Here is a 22,472-nt window from a genome sequence, read left to right as displayed (position 1 = left end):
ACGCCCGGGAGTGGGCGGGTCAAAAAAACCGGCGTTAGCGCCGTTTTTTAACGCCTTGGTCAGGGCAGGCGTTAAGGGACCTGTGGGCTCGGAATGAGCCCACAGGTGCCCTCCCATGCCCCCAGGGACACCCCCTGCCACCCTTGCCCACCCCAGGAGGAAGCCCAAGGATGGAGGGACCCACCCCAGGGACATTAAGGTAAGTTCAGGTAAGTATTTTTTTAAATTTTTTTGGTGGCATAAGGGGGCCTGAATTCTGCCCCCCTACATGCCACTATGCCCAATGACCATGCCCAGGGGACATATGTCCCCTGGGCATGGCCATTGGGCAAGGGGGCATGACTCCTGTCTTTGCTAAGACAGGAGTCATGTTAATGGGGGTTGGGCGTCGTAAAAAAATGGCGCAAATCGGGTTGAGGCGAAAAATTTGCCTCAGCCTGACTTGCCCCATTTTTGGACGCCCAAACTCCATTTTCCCCTACGCCGGCGCTGCCTGGTGTACGTCATTTTTTTTCACGCACACCAGGCAGCGCCGGTGGCTAGCGCCGGCTAACGTCATTGAATAAATACGGCGCCCGCATGGTGCTTCAGAATGGCGTTAGCCGGCGCAAATTTTTTGGGCGCAAAACTGCGTTAGCGCAGTTTTGCGTCAAAAAGTATAAATACGGGCCTAACTACCTTTTCAGGGCACTTGGAATCAGGCCTTAAATATTGAAACCCGTGGATGTTTATTTCCAAAATTGCCTGCACGTTATCTCATCTTTAACTTTACAAAGCATAATTGAAGCTCTGCCATGACCACAGCTCCTCTCCATCAAAAACTGCACTGATTCTAAGGTCAGGTTAATGGAAATGATCTCCTCTACATAATCCTAAAGATTTTTAGTAAAAATATTATAACTTCTTGGAAAATCAGGAGTGCTAAAGTGCAACCACCTTACTGTAAATGGCAAATCATTTCAACACAACATTAGAAACGTTTCAATGAAATATGTGTTGCTGTATTTACCCTTCATTAACGACTCCATCCCCGGATGACAGCTCAATATCCTTTTTATATGTACAGGTGACATTGCTGTTCACCTTGAATTGTCCTGGATTATTTGCCTGGATGGTGTTGAGAAGCAATCCACTCACCGCAATGTGGGATGTATTCTAAAAAGCAAAAGTCACATGTTAGTGAGGATCTCAGTGAAGGATCTGTCCTTGACTGCATTTGTGACAGAATATTCCCCTCCACCAAGATCTATATCTGGCCCTATATCTCATTTCCATCATAGTTAAAGATGTCCTATTAATCAGACATATGCAGGTCTATTCCGCATGAAAATGCTGCATTTGTTGTGGGTAGCCCCAAAGCCATTGGAATACATTTTTTTAACACAAGTCATTTGTCCCAGGACTGGGTCACCAAGATGATCCAGCATAGCACTCAAGAATGCAACATGAATAATAACTAGGCGTAAGTATACTCCACAGTATGATGTGGCGTGCCATCGAACCTTTGCAGGTATCTGATAAAAGCAACATTTGATGCAGGTATCCCCAAAGCCATTGTGATCAAATTCATTAGTGTGAGTCGTTAGTTCCGTGGCTGGGGTGCCAAGATGATTGGCCATAATGCTTGAGAGTGCAAAACGAAGGATAAATAAGTGCAAGTGCTGTGCGATTGAACCTATGCAAGTGTTTTATAACAGGCAAGTTAAAAACAATACATTACAACACAGGCGCTAGCTGCGAGAAATCTGCTAATACAAAATGCAACATATGCTACAGATAAGTGCAAGTGTGTTACAAAGTGCAACGTGACGTGCAAACAAGCCAACACAGTTATTTCAAAGAGGTGAGTTGAGATATGGCTGACATAAAAAAAACAATAAATAATTATAGAAACAGTGTAACACAGTTCCTGGAAGAGAGAAGTCAACAAATCTTCCGGGCCGCAGGTTCATTATTTAGGTTCGTACAAGTCTTTAGTTGGTACAACCTGGTGGAGTGTATCAGGATAGGGGCTAAGATCCCTCAGTAGCCTTCCAGCTGTTGCAAAGAACTTGCCCATTCATGCTAACTCAATAGGGACATCAGATGAGAAGAATAAGATGCTGCCTTTTTATATGTTCTTATACCATGCTGCAAGAATAGTGGTTTTATGAAGATTTGCCTTGGTGGTAGCAGTGCTGGGCAACAGCATACTAAAGGCCTCATTAGGACTGTAGTGGTCTGACCGTTGGACCACCACTACACCAAGCTGGCGGCCTCTCGACCGCCATATTATGAGTTCCCTGCCAGACCAGCTGGCGGACACAGTGAGACGCCATTGGCTTCAGCTCTCAAGGAGAGCAGAAGCCATTACCACTGCACTGTGTGCGCTGACAAGCACACTCTGAATAAGCACTGCATTCAGAGTGTGCTGACAGGGGAGCCCCTCCACTGCCCATGCCATGGATTGGGCAGTGCAGGGGCTCCCTCTGGCTCCATCTCTGCCTTTTCACCAGCCTTTTCATGGGGGTGATCCTACATGAAAAGGTTGGCAGAAAAGCAAGTCGTGATCAGCACAGTGGTGCCGAAATCAGCACCGCCAGCTTGAACGCAGCTTGCACCACTGCTATCCCCTCCGGATCCATGATCCTGGTGCTGGTCTTCTAGTAGCCCGACTGCCAGGATCGTAATCTGGCAGTCGGACTGCCATCGCAAGTACGGCAGCCCTAGGACCGTCATACTCATAACCGGGCCCTAAGTATTCCATGGATTTCTGGCTATGTAGACACAGCCTGCACTGCCATTGCCTTCAAGGATTTGTTTTCTGTTGAGTTCTATATTCCCATACAGGCAATATCAGAAGTCTAGTCATAGTATATTCCTTATGTCTTGTCTTCCCATGTCCCCTTTCAGCTATGGTTGGCAAACGACATCTTCATAAGATATATAGAACCCCGTGGCACCTGATGTGGATCTAATTTCATTTTCATCCTGCTCTTTTGACAGGAGCTTAACCTGTTTCTTAAAAGTGTTCTTCAGGTGCTGTGGCATTACAGCTGGATTAGTGAGGCATTCTGTACCCAGGTTTAATGTGGTTATAGATTTCAATACCACAAAGGCTTGACAACAGAAAATCCTACTGGAGGGCCTCACATTCCCTTAATGTAGAGTCTAGTAATGGTGCTCACACATTCCAAACATGCCTGTCGTCAAACATGTGTTGAGGGACAGGCAAGCCTGTCCCAATAAACTATAACAAAAAAGGATGAACGGAGCCCTCTTTAAATAATTAGTTTAAGATCCTAACTGTACACATGGAATCAAACATAATATCATGAAGTATCATAAATGCTTATACAGTGATAGATAAGGATAACATAAGTATGTGATGGTTCCAAAAATAGACTGTTTCAGTTATCAATTTTAATACAAACGTTCCCAATAAATATGAAGCAATAATTATAAATGGTGATTGACACAGAGGTGCCCACTGCTCTTTTTGTAAGCATCCGTCAGGCCTCAGTCCTGGGTCTTCTGCTCTTTTCGCTCTATTTCCATTATTATCTTTTCTTCCAGTTTTTGGTGTCTGCTCTATGCAGACAAAACCCAAAACGTCTTTAACTTTCACACAATTACACCTCAGCTCCAAATGCAGCACTTTAACTGCATAACCCCAATCAGACATTGGACGGCAATAGGGTCCCTCAATCAGAATTGATGGTGATTAACTATTTTCCGGCGACATACTTTTCTTCCGCTGGGGGACCTTAGACTTTCCCCCTCTGTTGAAATGCTATTTTAAACAATATAAACATATACACCATCATTTCAATATCAGTTGCTGAACATCTGAAAAATATTTGCTGTAAACGTATTCCACACCAGTAAGGGCCTCATTATGACTTTGGTGGTCCCAGGACTGCCATGATTGTGCAGTCAGATCTCCAACAGGCTAGCGGAGAGGACCGACAAATTATGAGTATACAAACACACACAATTACACCATCATCCAACTTAGCAATCAACACACACATCATATACACACAGCATATCATACCTATCATTGCATGCTCAATACACGCACACTCACACAGTCAAAGCACACAAAGCCACACACTACAACAACAAACACATGTCCACACCAACACAACACAACACCATGACAACATATCAGCTAAATACACATGCCCATCACACAACACACCCCCTATCCCTGTGAGACAAAAGCACTGCACGCACCCTCACTTCTTGCTCAAACAACACAGGAAGCACAAGCACCACACACACAGAAACACTCGGACACCACCAATGTCAGCCAGGAGCAACTCAAACCTAGGAAAGGAAATGCAGGTCAAAAGTGTAACCAGAAAACCAACAACTGTTTGGTTATAATGTATTCAAATATTCTTAGCAAAAACCAAGTACAAGGCTATCGACCAGTCCATATAAATCAATAGTCAATGCACCAAAGGCATAAAGTGGTGCCCAACTTGACTCCTGACTGCCATGTAACCGCCACAGCTAGGGGCAGGCATGTACCTCAGGGATGTTTGGTGGGTAGAGGAATGTTTGGGCTCAGGCTGGGAAGAGGATGGTTTGGGCTTGCGCTTGAGAGGGGGGCCTTTTGGTTTTGGCTTCGAGAGGGTTGGGTCTTCTTGGGTGGGGTTGACTTCTTGGCAGGGGAGGGGCATGGGTACTGGCAGGATGGGTAGGGGAGGCTTTGGAGGTGGAAGGGATGTCCTTGGGGAGGTTAAACTCCGAGAGACAAGCTTTCTTATGCACACAGAGACAGTCATAAAAAAAGCATTTGGGTGTGGAGGTAGAGGGAGTGGTTGTAAGAGGTGTTGGTTTGGATGTCTTGGGTCCATGTTTGTGGGAGGTATGCTTGCGGGTGGTGGGTGTATGTTGGTGGGTAAGTGAGGGCCTTAATGTGTCTTGGACGGAGGGGGGTGGACGTGATGGGGGATGCTGTGGTGGGTGGGTGGCTGCCTGTTGGGGCGGTGACTACAGGTATGGTGGATGTGCTGCATGCAGGCAGGTCTGTGGTTGAGGTGTACTCAAGTTTGGTGACTGGGGTGGATGTCTGAGGGTCTGCTGTGGTGGTGTCTGTGGATAGGATTGGTGTGGTGGCTGTTACACTGAATGTTTGTGTGGGGAGTCTGCAGGTGTGTCAGGTATTGTGTCTGTGATGCTGCGGATGGTGGGGGTATCAGGGCAGGTAGTGACTGTTGCTGTGTGTGCAGGTGGATGTTGCTTGAGTGTATGCCAGTGATGTATCTTGTGGTGAAACTGGGATATTTTTGTGGGGATGTGGAGGTGGTGGATGAGACAGTAAGGATGTGATAAAAATAGGGAAATCAATTTGGTGATGAAGTGTGGGTGCTGTGACGTGAGTGGATGACCGGTGGTGTCTAATGTGTGGGGTACTTATTGTGTTGTGTGTGTTGGGTTGATGTGTGATGTGTGCAATGTGGAGTGTGTTGGGGTGCCTAATCTATGGATTCCGGTATTTTAGTGTGGCATTTTGTGAGCTGTGTATGGCGTTCAGGTTGTAATGGATTGTGGGGTGTCAAGGGGTGTGTTTTATAGTGCAGTGTGTACGTGTTTTGGATGTGTGGATGTGTGTCAGGTTTGGGGTTTTCAAATTATCCAATTTGGTGTGGTGTTTTACTGTGGTGACCGAGGTCCGCCGCAGTTCGCACAGTCATTGATGTTCTGTCATGGAAAAGTCGCTAACGTGATTTGTGGGTCGTTATGGGTCTTGGGGGTCACTAGACCTCTAGACTCACACTGGCGGTCTGGACTGTCGCTGCTGTGGTGGTCCAACAGCCATATTACGACCCTGGCGGTCTGACCACCAGGGTACCACCGTCCACATTGGCATCAGTGATCCTGACGGGTTGACAGCAGGTGCAGGTTGCAATCATCCAGGGTGGCTCTGCACACAACGCCACCCTGCTGATTCCAACCTGGTTCTCTGCCAGCCTTTTCATGGCAGAAAGGCTGGTGGAGAAAAGGTGCTGGGAGCCACAGGGGGGCACCTGCACTGCCTATGCCCATGGTCAGTGCAGGGGTCCCTCTGCCTAGCACTCTCGTAATGTGCACCCGAGTGTGCTAATGTCCGCTGTGGGTGGCAGCATTTCCACAGGCTTGATTAAGAGCCGGCGACAAGGTTGCTGTCACCTTCCCGCAGGGCTGACTGGGGGATACCTTAGTTTCCGATGGTCAGCCCAGGGGGAAAGCCATAATGGGGCTGTCGTGGAGGTCGCCACTACAGTGGCGACCACCCTGTCGGGAGTCTGGCAGAGAGATGTTCCCATCCGCCAAACTCGTAATCAGGGCCTTAGTTTGTTTTTAATTTTATTAGTGTTTAATGTTGTTATCGTGGGTTGTTCAGTTTGTAGGGGAACAAAGTGGGAAGTTATTTAATTTAGAAAGATGTTTAATTTATTATTTATTAATTTTTTCATTGTTAATTTTAAATCGATCATTAATTATTAAATTTTATGTGTTAGAATATATTTTGAATTTGAAATTTAAATTACATTTTTTAATTAAGGTTTATTGTTAGTTATATATTAATAGTGGGTTGTTTGTTTTGTAGGGGTATAAAGTGTGAAGGTAATTAATTATAAATCATTTACATTTATTGGCAATTAATTTTTAATTGTTAATGTTTTAAATAATTTATTGTTAATTATGAGAATAGCTTGTTACCGATTCCAGGTTACATATTAGTAGTGGTTATTGGGTTTGTATGGATACATGATTAGAAATGTATTAAATTATAAATAATGATTAATCAGTTTTAAATTGTTAATGAATTATTTGTTAGTTAAAAATGTAAATAGTTTAATGGTGAACTTTTTGACTTATATTTTAGTTGTAAGTTGCTAGGTTTGTAGTGGAATATATTGAGCAGTTGAATCAAATTAAATGTTTATTAGTTTACTGCTATTTTATGAAAATTATTTTTTTCATCATTAGTCATGAATATTACTTCACTTATTACTTGTTGTGTAATTGTAATGTATTATTCATTTTAATATAGCCTTAGAACCCGCCGTAGCGGGCTCTACCGGCTATTAAAGGCCCGCTCCCCGCGTTAAATGCCCGAGCCGAAGGCGAGGGCATTTAACAAGGGAGAGGGACTTTAATAGCCGGTAGAGCCCGCTACGGCGGGTTCTAAGGCTATTAGAACATTCTGCCACAAAGGGCAGAATGTTCTATTAAAAAAAAAAAATGTTCACGGAGCCCGAGGGGATTTAAATCCCCTCGGGCTCCGTGAGGCTTTGTTCACAGCTGTTGCTGTGAACAAAGCGAACATTGGAATGTTGGCGCTGCGGGCTTTTACCGGCCTGTAAAAGCCCGCAGCAGTCCATTGTCTTCAATGGACATGCCAACATTCCAATGTTCTAATATGTATTTTTGTTTTTATATGTGGTTTTTAGAAAGTGGTATTTTAGGTGTGTGAGTTGCTAAGAAAATAAACATTTATTACATTCTTGTATATTTAGGTAAATTATGAATTGGAAATTAATTGTGTATAATGTTTCATATTTATTATTATTTTTATAAAAAATATTTAATGCTAAGTTTTTGTGAGAATTTGTTACTGTGATGATATTTCTTACTGCATTTTTGTATGTATTAATTTACACTAAATAGTTAAGTGATGTTTTCATTATTGAGTTTTTGTTGCTGGTGAAGTTGAAGTTATTATATGTAATTTTATTTTTTCTTTCTTTGTTTTTTAGGTTATATGTGTTTTAATAATGTTTTGTAAAAAAAAAGTATTAAACATGTTTTACTAATTTAATAGGATTTGAATGTATATATGTAATCCTTTTTACGTCAAACACTTTCCCTGCTGTTGCTTACCCTTTACAAAATTAAAAGGCAGGCTTATTTTTTAACAAAACAAAAGGATGATGGACAGAGTGCTGAACAATGCAAACACTCACCCCCAGTCACAGATCTGGGTTTAATCCATCGTTCTTTTGCTCACCATGCCACCCCAGTTTGGACCCAGCCATATGCAAATCAGTCTTGACCCTGTTCCTAATGGGAACTGTCCAGCCCGAACTGCCAATACACTTTACCTATGTTGTGAGTTAGGGCCTTAGTTATACATAGGCAGTGAATATTATTATTATTTCCTACCTACTACCACTTCATTAATTTGATAATAGGTAGGGAAATAAATTAATATATTTTTATATTTTTTTTAAAAACGTTCACAAACTAGTGCATTAGTCCTCGGGTGTATCTTTTTTTAAGTTTTTGATTTGTGCTGCAGTTGCTATGTATTTCTGTAGCACTCTGTACACTTTATTTTTTGAAGGACTAAGGGGGTCATTACGAGTTTGGCGGTCTTTTGGGAAGACCGATGTGGAGGTGGCCACCAAAAGACCACCATTTTGGCAGTCATATGACCACCGTATTAGGAGTGAAACTTTAAACTCTGCCAAAAAACAGCCATATTTCTGAAACCTCGAGGATACTGGAGGACAGAAAAGAGGCGGTTCCATCACCAGCACCGTCAGCCCGACAAAAATCCTCCCATCAGATTATGATCTACAAATCATGACAGCGGTTCTTCCATGGCGGAAAACCATTGGCGGTGCGAACCGCAGCGGTCTCAACTCAATTCTGTTACAACACCACACCACATTGGATAGTTTGAATACCCTACACCTGACACACATCCACAAACCTGACACACCTACTTACTGCACTATATAACACACCCCTACACAACCCAAAATCCTTTGCATCCAGAATGACATTCACATCTACACTACGAAGCCAAAAAATAGATTTTTCTCTTTTAACAGTAGGCACACATTTCACTCAGCACTCATCCCACATCAGTACAACATTCACAATATACACATCACTGGTAAACACAATCCGCTGCAACATCACCTATACCTCACCATTTACCAAACACTGCACCCTTTCACTTACAACACCCCCACACACCGTCTTCACAACCACTACCATGTCCCCACAAAAACACCCTTATTTCACTGATGACAAGTTGAGGGTCATGGTGGATGAAACTGAAAGGGTAGAGCCACACCTGTTCAGAGCACAAGTCCAACAAACATCTATTGTCAGGAAAATGGAGTTGTGGCAAAGAATAGTGGACAGGGTCAATTCTGTAGGCAGTTATCAATGCAGAAGGGAGGACATCAGGAAAAGGTGGAACGACCTACTGGGGAAGCTGCATTCCATGGCATCCAGGTACCAGCTAGCCATACTAAAGACTGACAGTGAGCCCCCACCTCCTCCCCCTACTTTCACATCTTGGGAGGAGGTCTTGAACATTCTGCATCCTGAGGGCCTCATAGGAATACTGGGGGAGTGGATTGATGTCACACAATTGTCTTATCCTGCATGCTCCCTCACCACCTAAACCCACCCCAATTAACATTTTACCCACTACACCTCTGTCCAAATCACCTAATACCCCTCACTGGCATGCCAGAGCTCCATTGAACTCATCTGGCCTCACAGCCCTTGCATGGCATGTGAACTACTGGCAAATCATATCACTGCAACTCCCAGAATGCACTATCCCATCAATGTGAAAAACCTGGAATGTGCACAAAATATCACACAACATGCATGTTTAACTAATTTACTAGCTACCCCACCTTGATTGTTCTAGTGTGGAACAGTACATGGCAATGACAACAATGCATTGGGTCACTCACACTGGCATCCCAAGGAAAACACAGCTATAGATGAGTGCCCATTTATAATGGCCACAAATCAAAGATCCCATCCTAGAAATAGACTCACCTGGGTTGGAAAGTCAGATCGCTGAGTCGATGCACATTCAGTACATCCAGATACGGGTCGATGCTTCTTGCTTACCCACATACTGCATTCCTACAAGGACACCATTGTGCATTTGTGCCATCTAGCATGCCTGACTGTTCACTAGGCAACAGAGGTGAACAGTCATATGCCATCAGCAGTACAATCACTACCAACCTAGTCTAACATCTCTTTACATGGAATATGGAGTAAGTCACAGAGTTGTATGAACAACTAAGGTATGCTGTGCAGCAGCAGTCAATGTCATTGCTGGGAATCATGTTAAGGCACTGTCTGCATCTCTGTGTCTCACTCCCTCCTTGCCATTGCCACCATAGAGAAGATACCAGAGATTGTCACTCCCCCTCTGGATGAAGGCCCCAGTGAAGACAACACCCTTGGATGTCTGAACACTGACGAAACACCTGGCCCATCAGGGACACCTGGTCAGTCAATGACTCTCAGCCTCACCCTGCCCTCATTAACTCCTCCCAGCCTTGTTGCATCGATATCACAGGCAACCATTTGCCCGCAAACCTGTGTTGCAAGGACTGTTTCCTCTATTGTGTGCCCCACAGTACAGGTACCTGAGTCTCACCTTATCGCCTCTGACAATGATGGACCTGCAACCACTGGGAGTGGGCACACGTTGCCAGGGGCACAGGCACATGGGGGCAGGGTGTGTGGGAGGGATGCTGTGGGCTAGAGGATTGGGCTTGGAAGAGACAAAACGGACCAGGAAACCATCTCCCAAGCCTTGGGAGCCTAGTCATCACTATGTTGGTAGAAATTCAAATGCTGCAGAGGGACCACCACCAGGAAGTAATGGTGCAGGGGCAGGCACAAAATGCCCACCAGGCTTCCGTTGTGGGAGTGCTGGGGGACATGAATACCACCCTGATTAGGTTTTGTACCCAACATCTGGCCCCTTCCACTAGCAATGAAACATCAGCCTCTTCCACATCTGCGGCTGCTAGTGCAATGGAGGCTCTGCCAGGGGAATTGCATGCCTCAGACACCCTTCACTCTGTAGCTGAACAACCTCCTTGCAAATGTGGACGTCCACCCAGACATCCAGCAGGAGCAGATACTAAGACCAAACCCACTGCCAGGAAGTGAACCTCTCTTGAATTGTTCCCCTTGTGTGCCACAGATACACACTGTTGCCTGTTCTGAAACCTAACTCCATTGTCCCATGGTACAAGGACATAGGACTTGTGTTTCCAACTGCTGTAGCAGCTACCCTGATGATTTCATCCACTATGACTTCACCCAACAATTTTTTTGTTCATTCTTTCCTTTTATAGTCACATATATTCATTTTATATTCACAATAAATCACACTTAAGCACAGGTCCTGTGTATGTCTTTTATCCTTAATGTGCAATGGTTATGCATGCCAACTCTGGTCTGATTGTGTCCCTCTGTGATGTACACCCATTGTCATGGACATCAAAGGTGGAGTTTATCAGCAGGAGACTCAATACAACAGAAGTGTAAAAGGACAGATTTCAAAGAAAATCTACTTCTACACACATTTATAGGTAGAATTGCAAACAGCACATATGGCATGACTGACAGTAGCATGAGGATGTAGGCTAAGGTGCCTCACAATGCAAAAACACGGGATACAGATGTCAGGGTCATGGTAATCTTCCTGCAAGGCAGGAGGGACACTGATTGGTCCTCTGTATCACCTCGTATGGCCTTATCACATACCCATACTATAGCTTCAAAATCACATACCCCATGTAACATACAAAGATGATTACTGAAGTACCTAGTCCTGAAACCTTTTACTTACATTGGTCCCATACCTGTTGGATTGTCACTCACCTATTTCAGTCTACAGTGACATGCATATTGGTCTGCAAAGTAAGAACACAATGACAGCTAGGTCCAATATAGATCACAAACAGGTGAAATATACGGGAAAATAATTTTCAACCCCAGTGTCCTATCGGTATAACAATCTAGGTTACACCCAACTTAAACAACACTAATAGTACCTGCTTTCAGTCATGTCCACTTCTCATGTCTGTCAGCAATTCCCATCTGCTTCTGACACTGTATTTCATTTGCCAAGGTTGCTGAGCCAAACAGGATCTAGGCAAATCTGTGAGTGAAAGGGAAAAGGGATAGGGCATAGCAGGATACATTCATCGGAGAAGTCATGTCCTCAAGTGTAAGTTTGAATCTGCTGTTACAATACTGTAGACCACTCTGTCCCATACACAATACAAACTTTCAGCCTGCATTCACAACTCAAACATAGGCATTGGAGCTCACTACAGCCCAACAGATGATGCAAGAAAGGAGGTGACATGCTAGCCATGAGCATCTGGTTGCGCAATAACATCACAACAATAGGTCAACTTCATATACCTACTAGTCAGTTGAAGTAGTGATTGATGAGATCTGCCCTAGAGTCTCCTACTTCATCTTCCTCTGGATCTTCATCACTTGGCATATCTGCATTTTCACCCTCAGGTTCTGCTGCCTCCCCCTCATCTGTTATACATGGTATCTGACCTCTCAGGGCAAGATTGTGTAGCATGCAACAAGCAACTATTATTTGACTTACCTTGTTGGGTGAGTAGATGGGAGCTCCTCCTGATAAGTCCAGACACCTAAATCTTGCCTTCAGGAGCCCAAAAGTCTGCTCAACTACATGCCTTGTCCTCTCAGGGGCCTCATTGTAGTGGATTTCCCCTGGCATGGTTGGGTACCTCACTGGTGTCAACAGCCATGGATGGTTTGGATAGCCAGAGTCACCTGTGAACAAAATGGTTGAACAACACATACATTTATGTGGGACATGCAACATTATGATGACAGGAGACATACATTGCAAACACACATTTCAAATGTAACTTACCAACCAGCCAGGCCCTCTCTGTGTAGAGTTGTGCCATTAGCAGTGGGACATTGCTGTTCCACATGATGAAGGAATCATGGACTGTTCCTGGATACTTTGCAGTGACTTGTGAAATGTACTGGTCTGCCAGACACACCACTTGAATGTTAATGGAGTGGTAGTTTTTCCTGTTCTCATACACCTGTTCATTGGCAATAGGCGGAACCAAGGCTACATGGGTGCCATCAGTGGCTCCAACCACATGTGGAATGTGTCCCATTGCATAAAAGTTTGCCTTCACATAGGCCAAATCCGCTCGTTGGTGAAACCTGATTTAGCTGTCCAGATTTTTCAACAATGCACACAGTACATCCGTCAAAACCAGACTGAACATGGGCTGAGACATCCCTGCTGTTACAGCCACTGTATTCTGAAAGGAGCCAGTGGCCAGGAAGTGTAGCACTGACAAGTCTTTAACAATGGGAGGTATGTTATAGGGATTGCGAAGAGAAGACATCAGATTTGGTTCCAACTGTTTACAAAGATCCATGATAGTATGAGGATTCAGACAACATTTCTGTATGCAATGTCTTTCCATGGCGTGCAGGTCTACTAGTGGACGGTACACTGGTGGTTGTCTTCCTCTTCTCATGGCAGGGTAACTATGTGAAAAGATGTTAACATAGTATGTGGCATGCAGCATGTACACATCAAGTACAGTTAATTCAATTACTCACACATAACATAACAGCTGTCGAGGACAGCTACTACCTCTGACATATACAGTACAGCACATAGCTATGCATCCAATGACACCCTCATTGGTACAGATTGCCTCTAAAAACTATGGGATTACACTAATGAATTAAACTGTTAATGTACATGTTTGTAAGAGCTATCGTTTTGACATGTTTCACAAATATTGTTGGACATTATCAACATTTTCGAAACACATAGGACCTCAGAGTAGTTGCACATTGCTAGCACTGCATGTCCTCCAACAACAAAGTATTGATGCACATATGCACAAAGTCACCTGACCATGAAGGAAGTACTTACAGATGTACAGCTCAATATGGGGTATAGTTAATGATGCAGATTACTAAACACTTCCATACATGAAATGTGCTCAGAATGGCAGCTGCTTGACGTACTGGACATGTGGAAGTGACCTAAGTCCGTCAACAAAAGTTGTCATGGCGGTAGGGAGTCACAACCGCGAGGTTAATTGCCAGTGGAACATATTGCTGCCATATTGGGCCAGTGGCGATGTCTGCTGGCGGTGATGGTCATGTACGTGGTGGACGTGACCACCATCTTCTGCAGTATTGCTCACTTGACTCCTGACACTGCTGTCAGCAAAACCTCCACAACCTGAGCTGCTGTTGACTGCCTCTGGGAGCTATCATGCCACATCGTGCAGGTGATTGGGCCCCTGCCTTCACCTCTGAAGAGCTGGAGAAGCTAGTAGATGAGGCCCTACCCCTGTATGAACAGCTATATGGTGCACCAGAGGAGCAGGTGAGTCCAAAGTCATACCAATGTGTGATAGGTATGGTGTAAGAAGCTGTACCGTTGATGTAAACTAGTGAAGGTGTTGCAGGTGGTATATTGCTGTTACTGATGTGTTCTCTCGACTACTATTGGAATTGTTATGGTGCATATGAACATGGCTTTCTCCTTTTGTCTGTGTCATCCGTGCAAGTCAACACCCATCAGAAGAAGGGAATCTGGCATGCCATCACCAAGCAAGTGTGGACAGCCGGTGGAGCACCCACTGTAGGAAGCAGCTAATGGCCCGCATTTTGGCGGTGGCCTACCCTGAGGTGGATTGGCATTTGAGAGCAGCACAGCAGCCATAAGTGGATAAATACTGAGAGAACCCATATACTTTCCTCTGATAGTTTAGTGTGTGCTGTCTAAATATTGCACCTGTGATGATAGTGTAGGTGCTACAGGTATGTTGACTACTGGGAATACACAGGAGCCAGGAGACCACCAGTCAAAATGACCCACATATTGTCTATTAGACCTTCACTTTTCATGGTATTACATTGACATATGTAAAAATAACTTGTATCCCAATGTGTTTGTGGTAGAGAAGGCAAGTGGCTAGGCTGCTTAACCATTAGCCCTGGTGTATTGTCCATGCTAGATAGGCCAATGCCATACCTATATAAGTGCTACATATGCTATTTGCTGCCTACATCATGTGTCAATTTATACTTCATGTCTGATTATATATTGTAGCCTATTTTGTCCCAGACTTACCTTAGCTGATCCACCTTCATCTTCCCAATCCCAAACCCCTCTTCCCTGACCCAACCAAAGTACACAGACAGACAAGCATGCATCCTCCTCAACATCCAAGGGTAGCTCTGATAAACACAAGCACCACAAGACACACCACCGGCATGCACACAAACAACATCCACCTGCAGACACAGCAACAGTCACAACCTGCCCTGACACCCTACCACAGCATCACAGATACTACACCAGACACACCTGCAGACTCCACACCAACATTTACAGATCTAGCCACTACACCTATCTTACCCACAGACAGCACAACAGCAGACCCTCAGACATCCACCCCAGTCACCACAGCTGCAGACACCACAACCAGAGACACGCAGACATGCTGCACACCCACCATACCTCCAGTCACCACCCCAACAGACACTCACTCACCCACCATAGAATCTCCCAGCACCTACACCCCATCCTCCCCAGACACATAAACTCCCACACTCACCTACCCAACAGGCACCCACCACCCACAAGCATACCTCGCATAAACATGCACCCAAGACATCCACACCAACACCTCAGACAACCACTCCCTCTCCCTCCACACCCAAACCCTTCTGCTATGACCGTCCCCGTGTGTCTACAAAAGCTTTCCTTTTAGAGTGTGCCCTTTTCCTTACTCCCCTCCCACACTGTGATACCCCTAAACGTTCTTTGTCCCTCCCCAAGTCTGGCCCTTCCACTTCCAAGACCTCCCTTGCCCCCCCTACAAATACCCATGCCCCTCCCCCCCACCAAGAAGTCCACCCCCCAAGAGTACCCAACCATCCCCTCAGCCTAGACCTAAACCCCCCGTCCAACCCCAACTCAAAGGTGTCCCTCCCAATCCAAAACCCAAGTCCCACCCCTTAATCCCTGAGGTGCCTGCCTTCCCTCTTGATGCTCCTACCTGTGGAGGTTACATGGCAGTCAGGAGTCAAGTTGTAGTCACACACATGTGCATTGTGTGCATGTTGCACATTGTTATTTTGGACTGGCCTCTGGCCTTGGACACTTTTAAAATATTTATTCCCTTAATACATATTTGGTCCAACCAGTTTCAAAGTTACATCTTTGTCCTGCATTTCTTTTGTTAGGACAGATTTGTTCCTGGCTGACATTGTGTGCGAGTATTTGTCTAAATGGTGGTTGTGCTACCTGTTTTGTCTGGGCAGCATGTGAGGTTGTGTGCAGTGCATTTGTCCCCCAGTGATGGGTGTGTGTTGTGTGATGGGCATGTGTATGTTGGGGATATGTTGTTGTGATGGTATTGAGTGGTGTTTGTGTTGATGTGTTTGTTGCAGTGTTGTGTGCCTTTGTGTGTTTGGACTGTGTTCCTGAGCGTGTGTGGCAAATGGTATGTCAGATACATTGTGATGTGTGTTTGCGGGGTATGTAGAATGCTGTGTTGTATAGTTACGTAATAGTGTGTTTTTGTTCCCTGTTGGTGGTGGTACGTTGTGTTGTATGTGTGATTTCTCAATGCATAGTGTCTGTTGTGGGTGCTTGTCAATGCTTTGATGGTTTTACGGTTGTGGTGTTGCAGTGTAGTTTGGTGGTGTTGTGTGTTGTTGTGTGTGACTGTGCCGGTGCTGTGTTTCTGGGGGTAAGTGTGTGGGTGTATGATGGCCGTAGTGTGTGTACTCTGTATGTGCGGGTGTGTACGTGGCTATCTCTGAGCTTCTGTGACAGTGTGAGGTAACATGTGTGTGTCGCCCTCGCCATCCGTTCCGGATTCGTACGCTGTGTGTGAGTAGGTACTTTGACATTTTACAACAGTGACAGGTAAGTGTGTGTACTCACGGTTGCTGTTGTCATGGTTGTTGCAGATTCCGAAGTCGTTGGCCGAGCAGGATCAGCGGGAAGACGTGTTGTTCTGGTTCCACGGCGGCTCCGGACGAGTATGGCTTCCTGAAGGGTAGTGTCTCCTTTTATTCAGTTGATTTCCACCTGGGTTTCCGTGGTGGTGCGATCGCGGCAGAAACCTTGGCGGTGTGCAGCATCATAATCTGTCCAGAATCATGGTCTCCTCCGTCCTGCAGGTGGCTACCGTCATCTCTGGCGGCCTGATCGCACAGGCGGTGCCGGCAGTGGTTTGGCTGTATTCTGTTGTGAATATCACCATGGTCATAATTTGGCGGCCTTCTCTGCAAGCCTGTTGGGTGTATGGCCACTAGCGCCAACATAGCAGTCCTAAGACCGTCAGACTCATAATCAGGCCCTAGTGTATTACAGTGTAATTTTTATTTTTTTGAATAAATTATTTTCAGCTTTTATTTAGTACTGTAGTACCTCCTTGGAAGTACCGCAGTGCTTAGTGAAATGTTTTACAAAAAATTATATATAATTTTTCCCTACCAATTACCAATTTAATTAAGTGGTAATAGGTAGGGTAAATTATTAAACCTAATACTTACCTATATCTAAGTCCCCTACCCAGAACACAGGAAAAGTATCCTTAAAAACAACATGGCTGCTTTTAGCTTTTGTAGATGCCATTCAGATAATGCCTTGTCATCTTTAGGTACTGTGATACTTCCGCGAAATACAGATATCACAAAATTAAAATACCTTGTAAGTTAAAAAATATTCACTTTACTTACCTCTTTTACCCAAAAGCAACATGTACACACCATAATCTACATTCCTACCAAATTTCATTCAAATCTGTTCAGCCGTTTTGCACTACGAATGAGTAAAAAGTCTATGGAAAAGGCATTGGTGCCAAAATGCGTTCTGGAACCCGCCTTTTTTCTTTGCACCCATTGACAAATCTCCGTGAGATTTTGCGCCATCCACCAATGTATGAAAAGGAATACAACTGCAAAGCTCCTTGGAGATTCTTCAAACAGGCTCAAAGTTATTAGAAATCAAAATTTAGAGGAATTCCTATCTCTGGTAACCCTAACTATAGCTACAGAGTAGTATGTATATATAATTATTCACTGAAAAAAATCAAAGGTTAAAGTAACGTTACAATTAGGTGAATATGTCAGTGACAACATTAACGTTTTGAACAGAGCAGAGCTAACTATAACTTGCGCCCCACACTATGCATGCTTATGGCCTCTCATATTACATCGCTCATGACATGTTCTATGACATCATTTATGACATCACTGATGATATCTCAAATGGCATAACTGATGACATCACTGAAGACATCACTGACTATCTTTCAGCCAATATACTGGATATTGCAGCCAAGATGCCAGATAATACAATTCAAAGTTAGGGAGATCTAAACAACGTGATCGTATTGTATTTTCTATACTTCAAGTTTGATCCTAGGTTGGATCTACCAACCTAAACAATGTTCTCAAACCATCTAATTCTCTGAAGATAGGTTGTGCGAGACAGCACATGGCTTCCTGCAATCGATGTAGGCACCTGGGGCCGGATTACAAAGCATTCTGAAAGGCCCTTCTTCAAGTCCTCTGTGGTAAATTAAGTCAGTGTTTGGTCCAAACACATTTCATCACTGTATTATGACAGCTGATTATTGGAACTGCCAATTTGTGAAAAGGCTCTGAAGATCTGCTGTGTTGCATTTTGTGTGCTACTGTGCTTGTGATGCATTATTGCAATATGGTATTGTGTTTACTGTCGTTGGTATGCTGTGTTCTGTTTTGACTCTTTTGTTGTGTTGTGGCCTATGTTTTAATTGTGTTGTATTGCTTCTGCATCTTATTATGTTACGCTCTGTTCTCTTTAGATATGTCAACAAATGCAGCAGCATTTCCAGTCAAACGTAGCATACCCCTCTGTTGTTCCAATGACAAGCAGCATTTACCATTTTGGTGGGAGGTAATCTAGAGCTGCTGCAGCATTATTTGAAACAATAGTCAGCCCAAAACTGTGGTAGAGACTGCAAATGGGCAGATTTCCTACCACCAAAAATACACACCTTCACAGAAGGACTATAGAAAGAGGGAAAGCAACAGGTCAACAAACAGTTTTGGATCAAACTGTAGTTCAGGTCAGAGAAAGAATAAAAGGGGGTATTTTTTTATCTGTTCCACAAAGCTCTAAAAGGTGGAGCGAGAGGGCTGACAGGAAGTTGAGGAAGCCACTACCGCAATAAAGGCGGAAGCAAGTTCAAAGTTACTTTATTCATACTGGGGCAGCAGGTGTGCTAGTGGTAGATGGTGCCCTAGACTGAGCCAAGCAGGGAAGCTTTTCCCCAACACATCATGTTGAATTTCTCAGTAGGAAAACGGGAGGAGCTTCTTTTTAAAAGTGGGTAGGGTTGGGTTAAGAAAAGCCTCTCCTTAGCCAATCTGGACTCAAAAGGGCAGAATTGGAGGTGGAGTATAAGGCCTGTTACCTGTCCTTTCCAAGGGACTCCGAAAGAAGCAGAAAAAACACTCCATATGGGGTATATGAGGTGGAAAGAGCAGTAAGTCAGTGGGAAGAGACTACAGTGAAAGCATCTTAACTGGCATCTGCTTTTTCCTCCACCTTCCAGCAAGTGAAGGATACCACTTAGAATGAACGAGAAAGGGGATGATTGCTTTTTTATCTGCCTTCTAGGAACACTATCCTTTTCAAGAGGGCTGAACAGAGCACTGAAAGAAAAATACTTTGGGCCTCATTAGGAGTTCGGCGGACGAGAAGACCTGTCTACCAAACTTCCAACGGGGAGGTTACTGCCACTCTGGCTACCTCCCCCAGGACCCATTAAGGCTTTCCAGCTAGGCTGTCTGGCGGAAACCAATCCAGATTCTGACATGCAAGGGTTAAGCGGATCCAGATAGAGCCCTTTATGGTGACTTATATGTAATAAAAGGGAAGTTTAAGGCTTGACAAGTTGTTTTAAATGGCAAGTCAAAGTGGCAGTAAAATTGCAGACACAGGCCTTGCAATTGAAGGCCTGAGACATGGTTAAGGGGCTACTTATGTGGGTGGCACAATCAGTGCTGCAGGCCCACTAGTAGCACTAAATTTACAGCCCCTAGGCACACATAGTGCACTCGATTAGAGACTTATAGGTAAATTAAATATGCCAATTGGTTAGGAGCCAATGTTACCATGTTTAGGGGAGAGAGCACAAGTACTTTAGCACTGGTCATCAGTGGTAAAGTGTGCAGAGTCCTAAAACCAGCAAAAAGGAGAACCAGAAAAATGGATGGATGCAGACAAAACATTTGGAGAAGCTTAAAGTGGACAGAGCTACCCAACCCCTTGGGAGTTTTTTCACTAAGGCTGAAGAATCTGGAGGGACTATCAACACTGGTGTGGTCAGTCCCCAGGCAATGAACCACCGTAAGGTCCATTCCCTGTAGAGAGACTGATCACCTCAAGAGTTTGGATTTTCAGCTCTCATTTGCATGTGCCATCTGAGGGGCCTGTAATCTGTCTGAATCAGGAAGTCTCAAACAGGTATGGTCTCAACTTCTTCGGTACCCAGACCACACCAAATGCTTCTCTTTCAGTGGTACTCCCCCTCTGTTCCCGTGGAAGTAACCTCCTGCTAATGAAGGGTACTGGTTGGTCTAGGCCCTCCTCTTGTGTTAAGACTGCACATGCCATGCTCTGAGGCTACCATCTGCATGATGAATTCCTTGGAGTAATCAGGAGCTCTGAGCCCAGGTGCTGTGCACGTGGGTTTCTTGAGAGAATCAAAGGCTTTCTAGCAAGCCTCTGCCCAGATCACCAACCTGGGCTGCTTCTTAGAAATCAGCTCAGTTAAAGGGGCAACAGTAGTGCCAAAGCCCTTAATGAATCTCCTGTATCAGCCTGTGAGGCTTAGGAAGGCACTCACTTCAATTTGGGCTTTAGGTGGTTGCCAGGCCATGATGGTTTCATTCTTAGCCTGGAGGGGTGCACCTTGCCACCACCTACCAGGCATCCCAAATACACCACAGCACCCTGTTCAATCCGGCACTTGCTGGCCATCGATTGTCAGGCCTGCCTGTTGCAGGTAATTCAGGTGTTCAGGGTGATGCAGGTGTTCCTCCCAGCTGGCACTGTAGAGAGCGATGTTGTCCAAGTAGGTGGCACAGAAAGCCTCCTTGCCAGCTATGACCCTGTTACTCAACTGTTGGAAGGTAGCAAGGGCATTCCTCAAGCCAAAGGGCATCACCTAGAATTGGTAGTGGCCCCCAGGGGTTGCAAATGCTGACCTCTCTTTTGCTCACTCAGTCAAGGTGATCTGCCAGTACCCTGATGTTAAATAAAAAATACTGAGGAATTTGGCAGCGTCTAGCCTGTCAATGAGCTCATCAGCTCTGGGGATGGGGTGCACGTCAGTCTTGGTGATGGAACTGAGGCCTCTGTAGTCCATGCAGACTGAAGTTCTAGCTTGGCACCCAGTGGGTCAGCCTTTGATCCCCAGAACACAGGACAGGACCAGGGACTGCTAAAGGGCTCAATCAAAAAGCTAACACTTTGGAGACCTCCTCCTGGATGCTGGCTCACACCCTATCTGACAACTTGTACATTTTGTTCTTTACATGGGGACTGTCTCCCTTGTCAATCTCATAGACACACAGATGTGTGAGTCCAGGGGTGAGGGAGAACAGTGAGGCAAACTGTCCCGGAAACAAGTAACAGTCACCTTGCTGCGCTGGTGCCAGGGCGGCAGAGAGATTGACACCCTCCACTGACCCATCGTGTTCCTCTGAAGAGAAGAGGTCAGGGAGAGGTTCACTCTCCTCCTCCACACCCTCATCTGTCATAAGCAGCATGCTAACTTCGGACCTCTCAAAGTGAGGCTTAAGTCAGTTGACGTGGAGCACCCTTATAGGTTTCCTAGGGGGTCTGGAGCATAGATAGCATTGATCCTACCAGATGCCATCAACAATATCTATGCTACACGTCGCCTTGATGCAGACCCAGCCTTCGTGTACCCACGGAGTCTAATCTAGAGACCTCATTCCAAGGTAACGAGGGTTGGGGGGCTCTTCTCATGGGCATGGTACTGGTAGATTAGGTTTATCACACCTAAATCTTTTCTCCTCCTCCACACCCTCATCTGTCATAAGAAGCATTCTCACTTCGGACCTTTCAAAGTGAGGCTTGAGTCTGTTGACATGGAGGACCCTTACGGGGCTCCTAGGGGGTCTGGAGCATAGATAGCATTGATCCTACCAGATGCCATCAATGCTATCTATGCTACACGTCGCCTTGATGCAGACCCAGCCTTCATGTCCCACAGTCTAATCTAAAGACCTCATTCCAAGGTAACAAGGGTTGGGGGGGGCTTTTCTCATGGGCATAGTACTGGCAGATTAGGTTTATCACACCTAGCTCTCGTTAGGTTAGAAATTAGGTTAATCATTCTAGGGTATTAGGGTTAATTTCACATCTTATATTATTGCAAAATGGTTGGGGTCTTTGTATTAGTGACTCTCATTTTTACCATTCTGTTTCTTGCATTGTTCATTATCCTAATCATTGCAGCCCATGCAATTTACAGTAGATTGCGGTCTTATTTATAAAACCTATTGAAAACTTCACTGCATCTCCTTCATTGCCTGTGTATGACTGAGACGTGTTGCTCATGTGAGAAAAG

General features: G+C 44.9%; 1 protein-coding gene across 2 annotated transcripts in view; it reads right to left on the bottom strand.

The window, feature by feature from the left end:
- The window catches only part of UMODL1 (uromodulin like 1), a 499,986-nt gene that overhangs the window by 131,755 nt on the left and 345,759 nt on the right, over positions 1 to 22,472 (bottom strand). For both annotated transcript variants that reach the window (XM_069202600.1, XM_069202601.1), the window contains one exon: positions 1,010 to 1,155. In XM_069202600.1, the coding sequence (XP_069058701.1) occupies positions 1,010 to 1,155 (146 nt within the window). The remainder of the gene's footprint in view (positions 1 to 1,009; positions 1,156 to 22,472) is intronic.

Source organism: Pleurodeles waltl, chromosome 8, assembly GCF_031143425.1.
Source record: "Pleurodeles waltl isolate 20211129_DDA chromosome 8, aPleWal1.hap1.20221129, whole genome shotgun sequence".
Lineage (NCBI taxonomy): Eukaryota > Metazoa > Chordata > Amphibia > Caudata > Salamandridae > Pleurodeles > Pleurodeles waltl.
The sequence above is the reverse complement of the archived record's forward strand: the minus strand, read 5'-3'. Positions and strand labels throughout refer to the sequence as shown.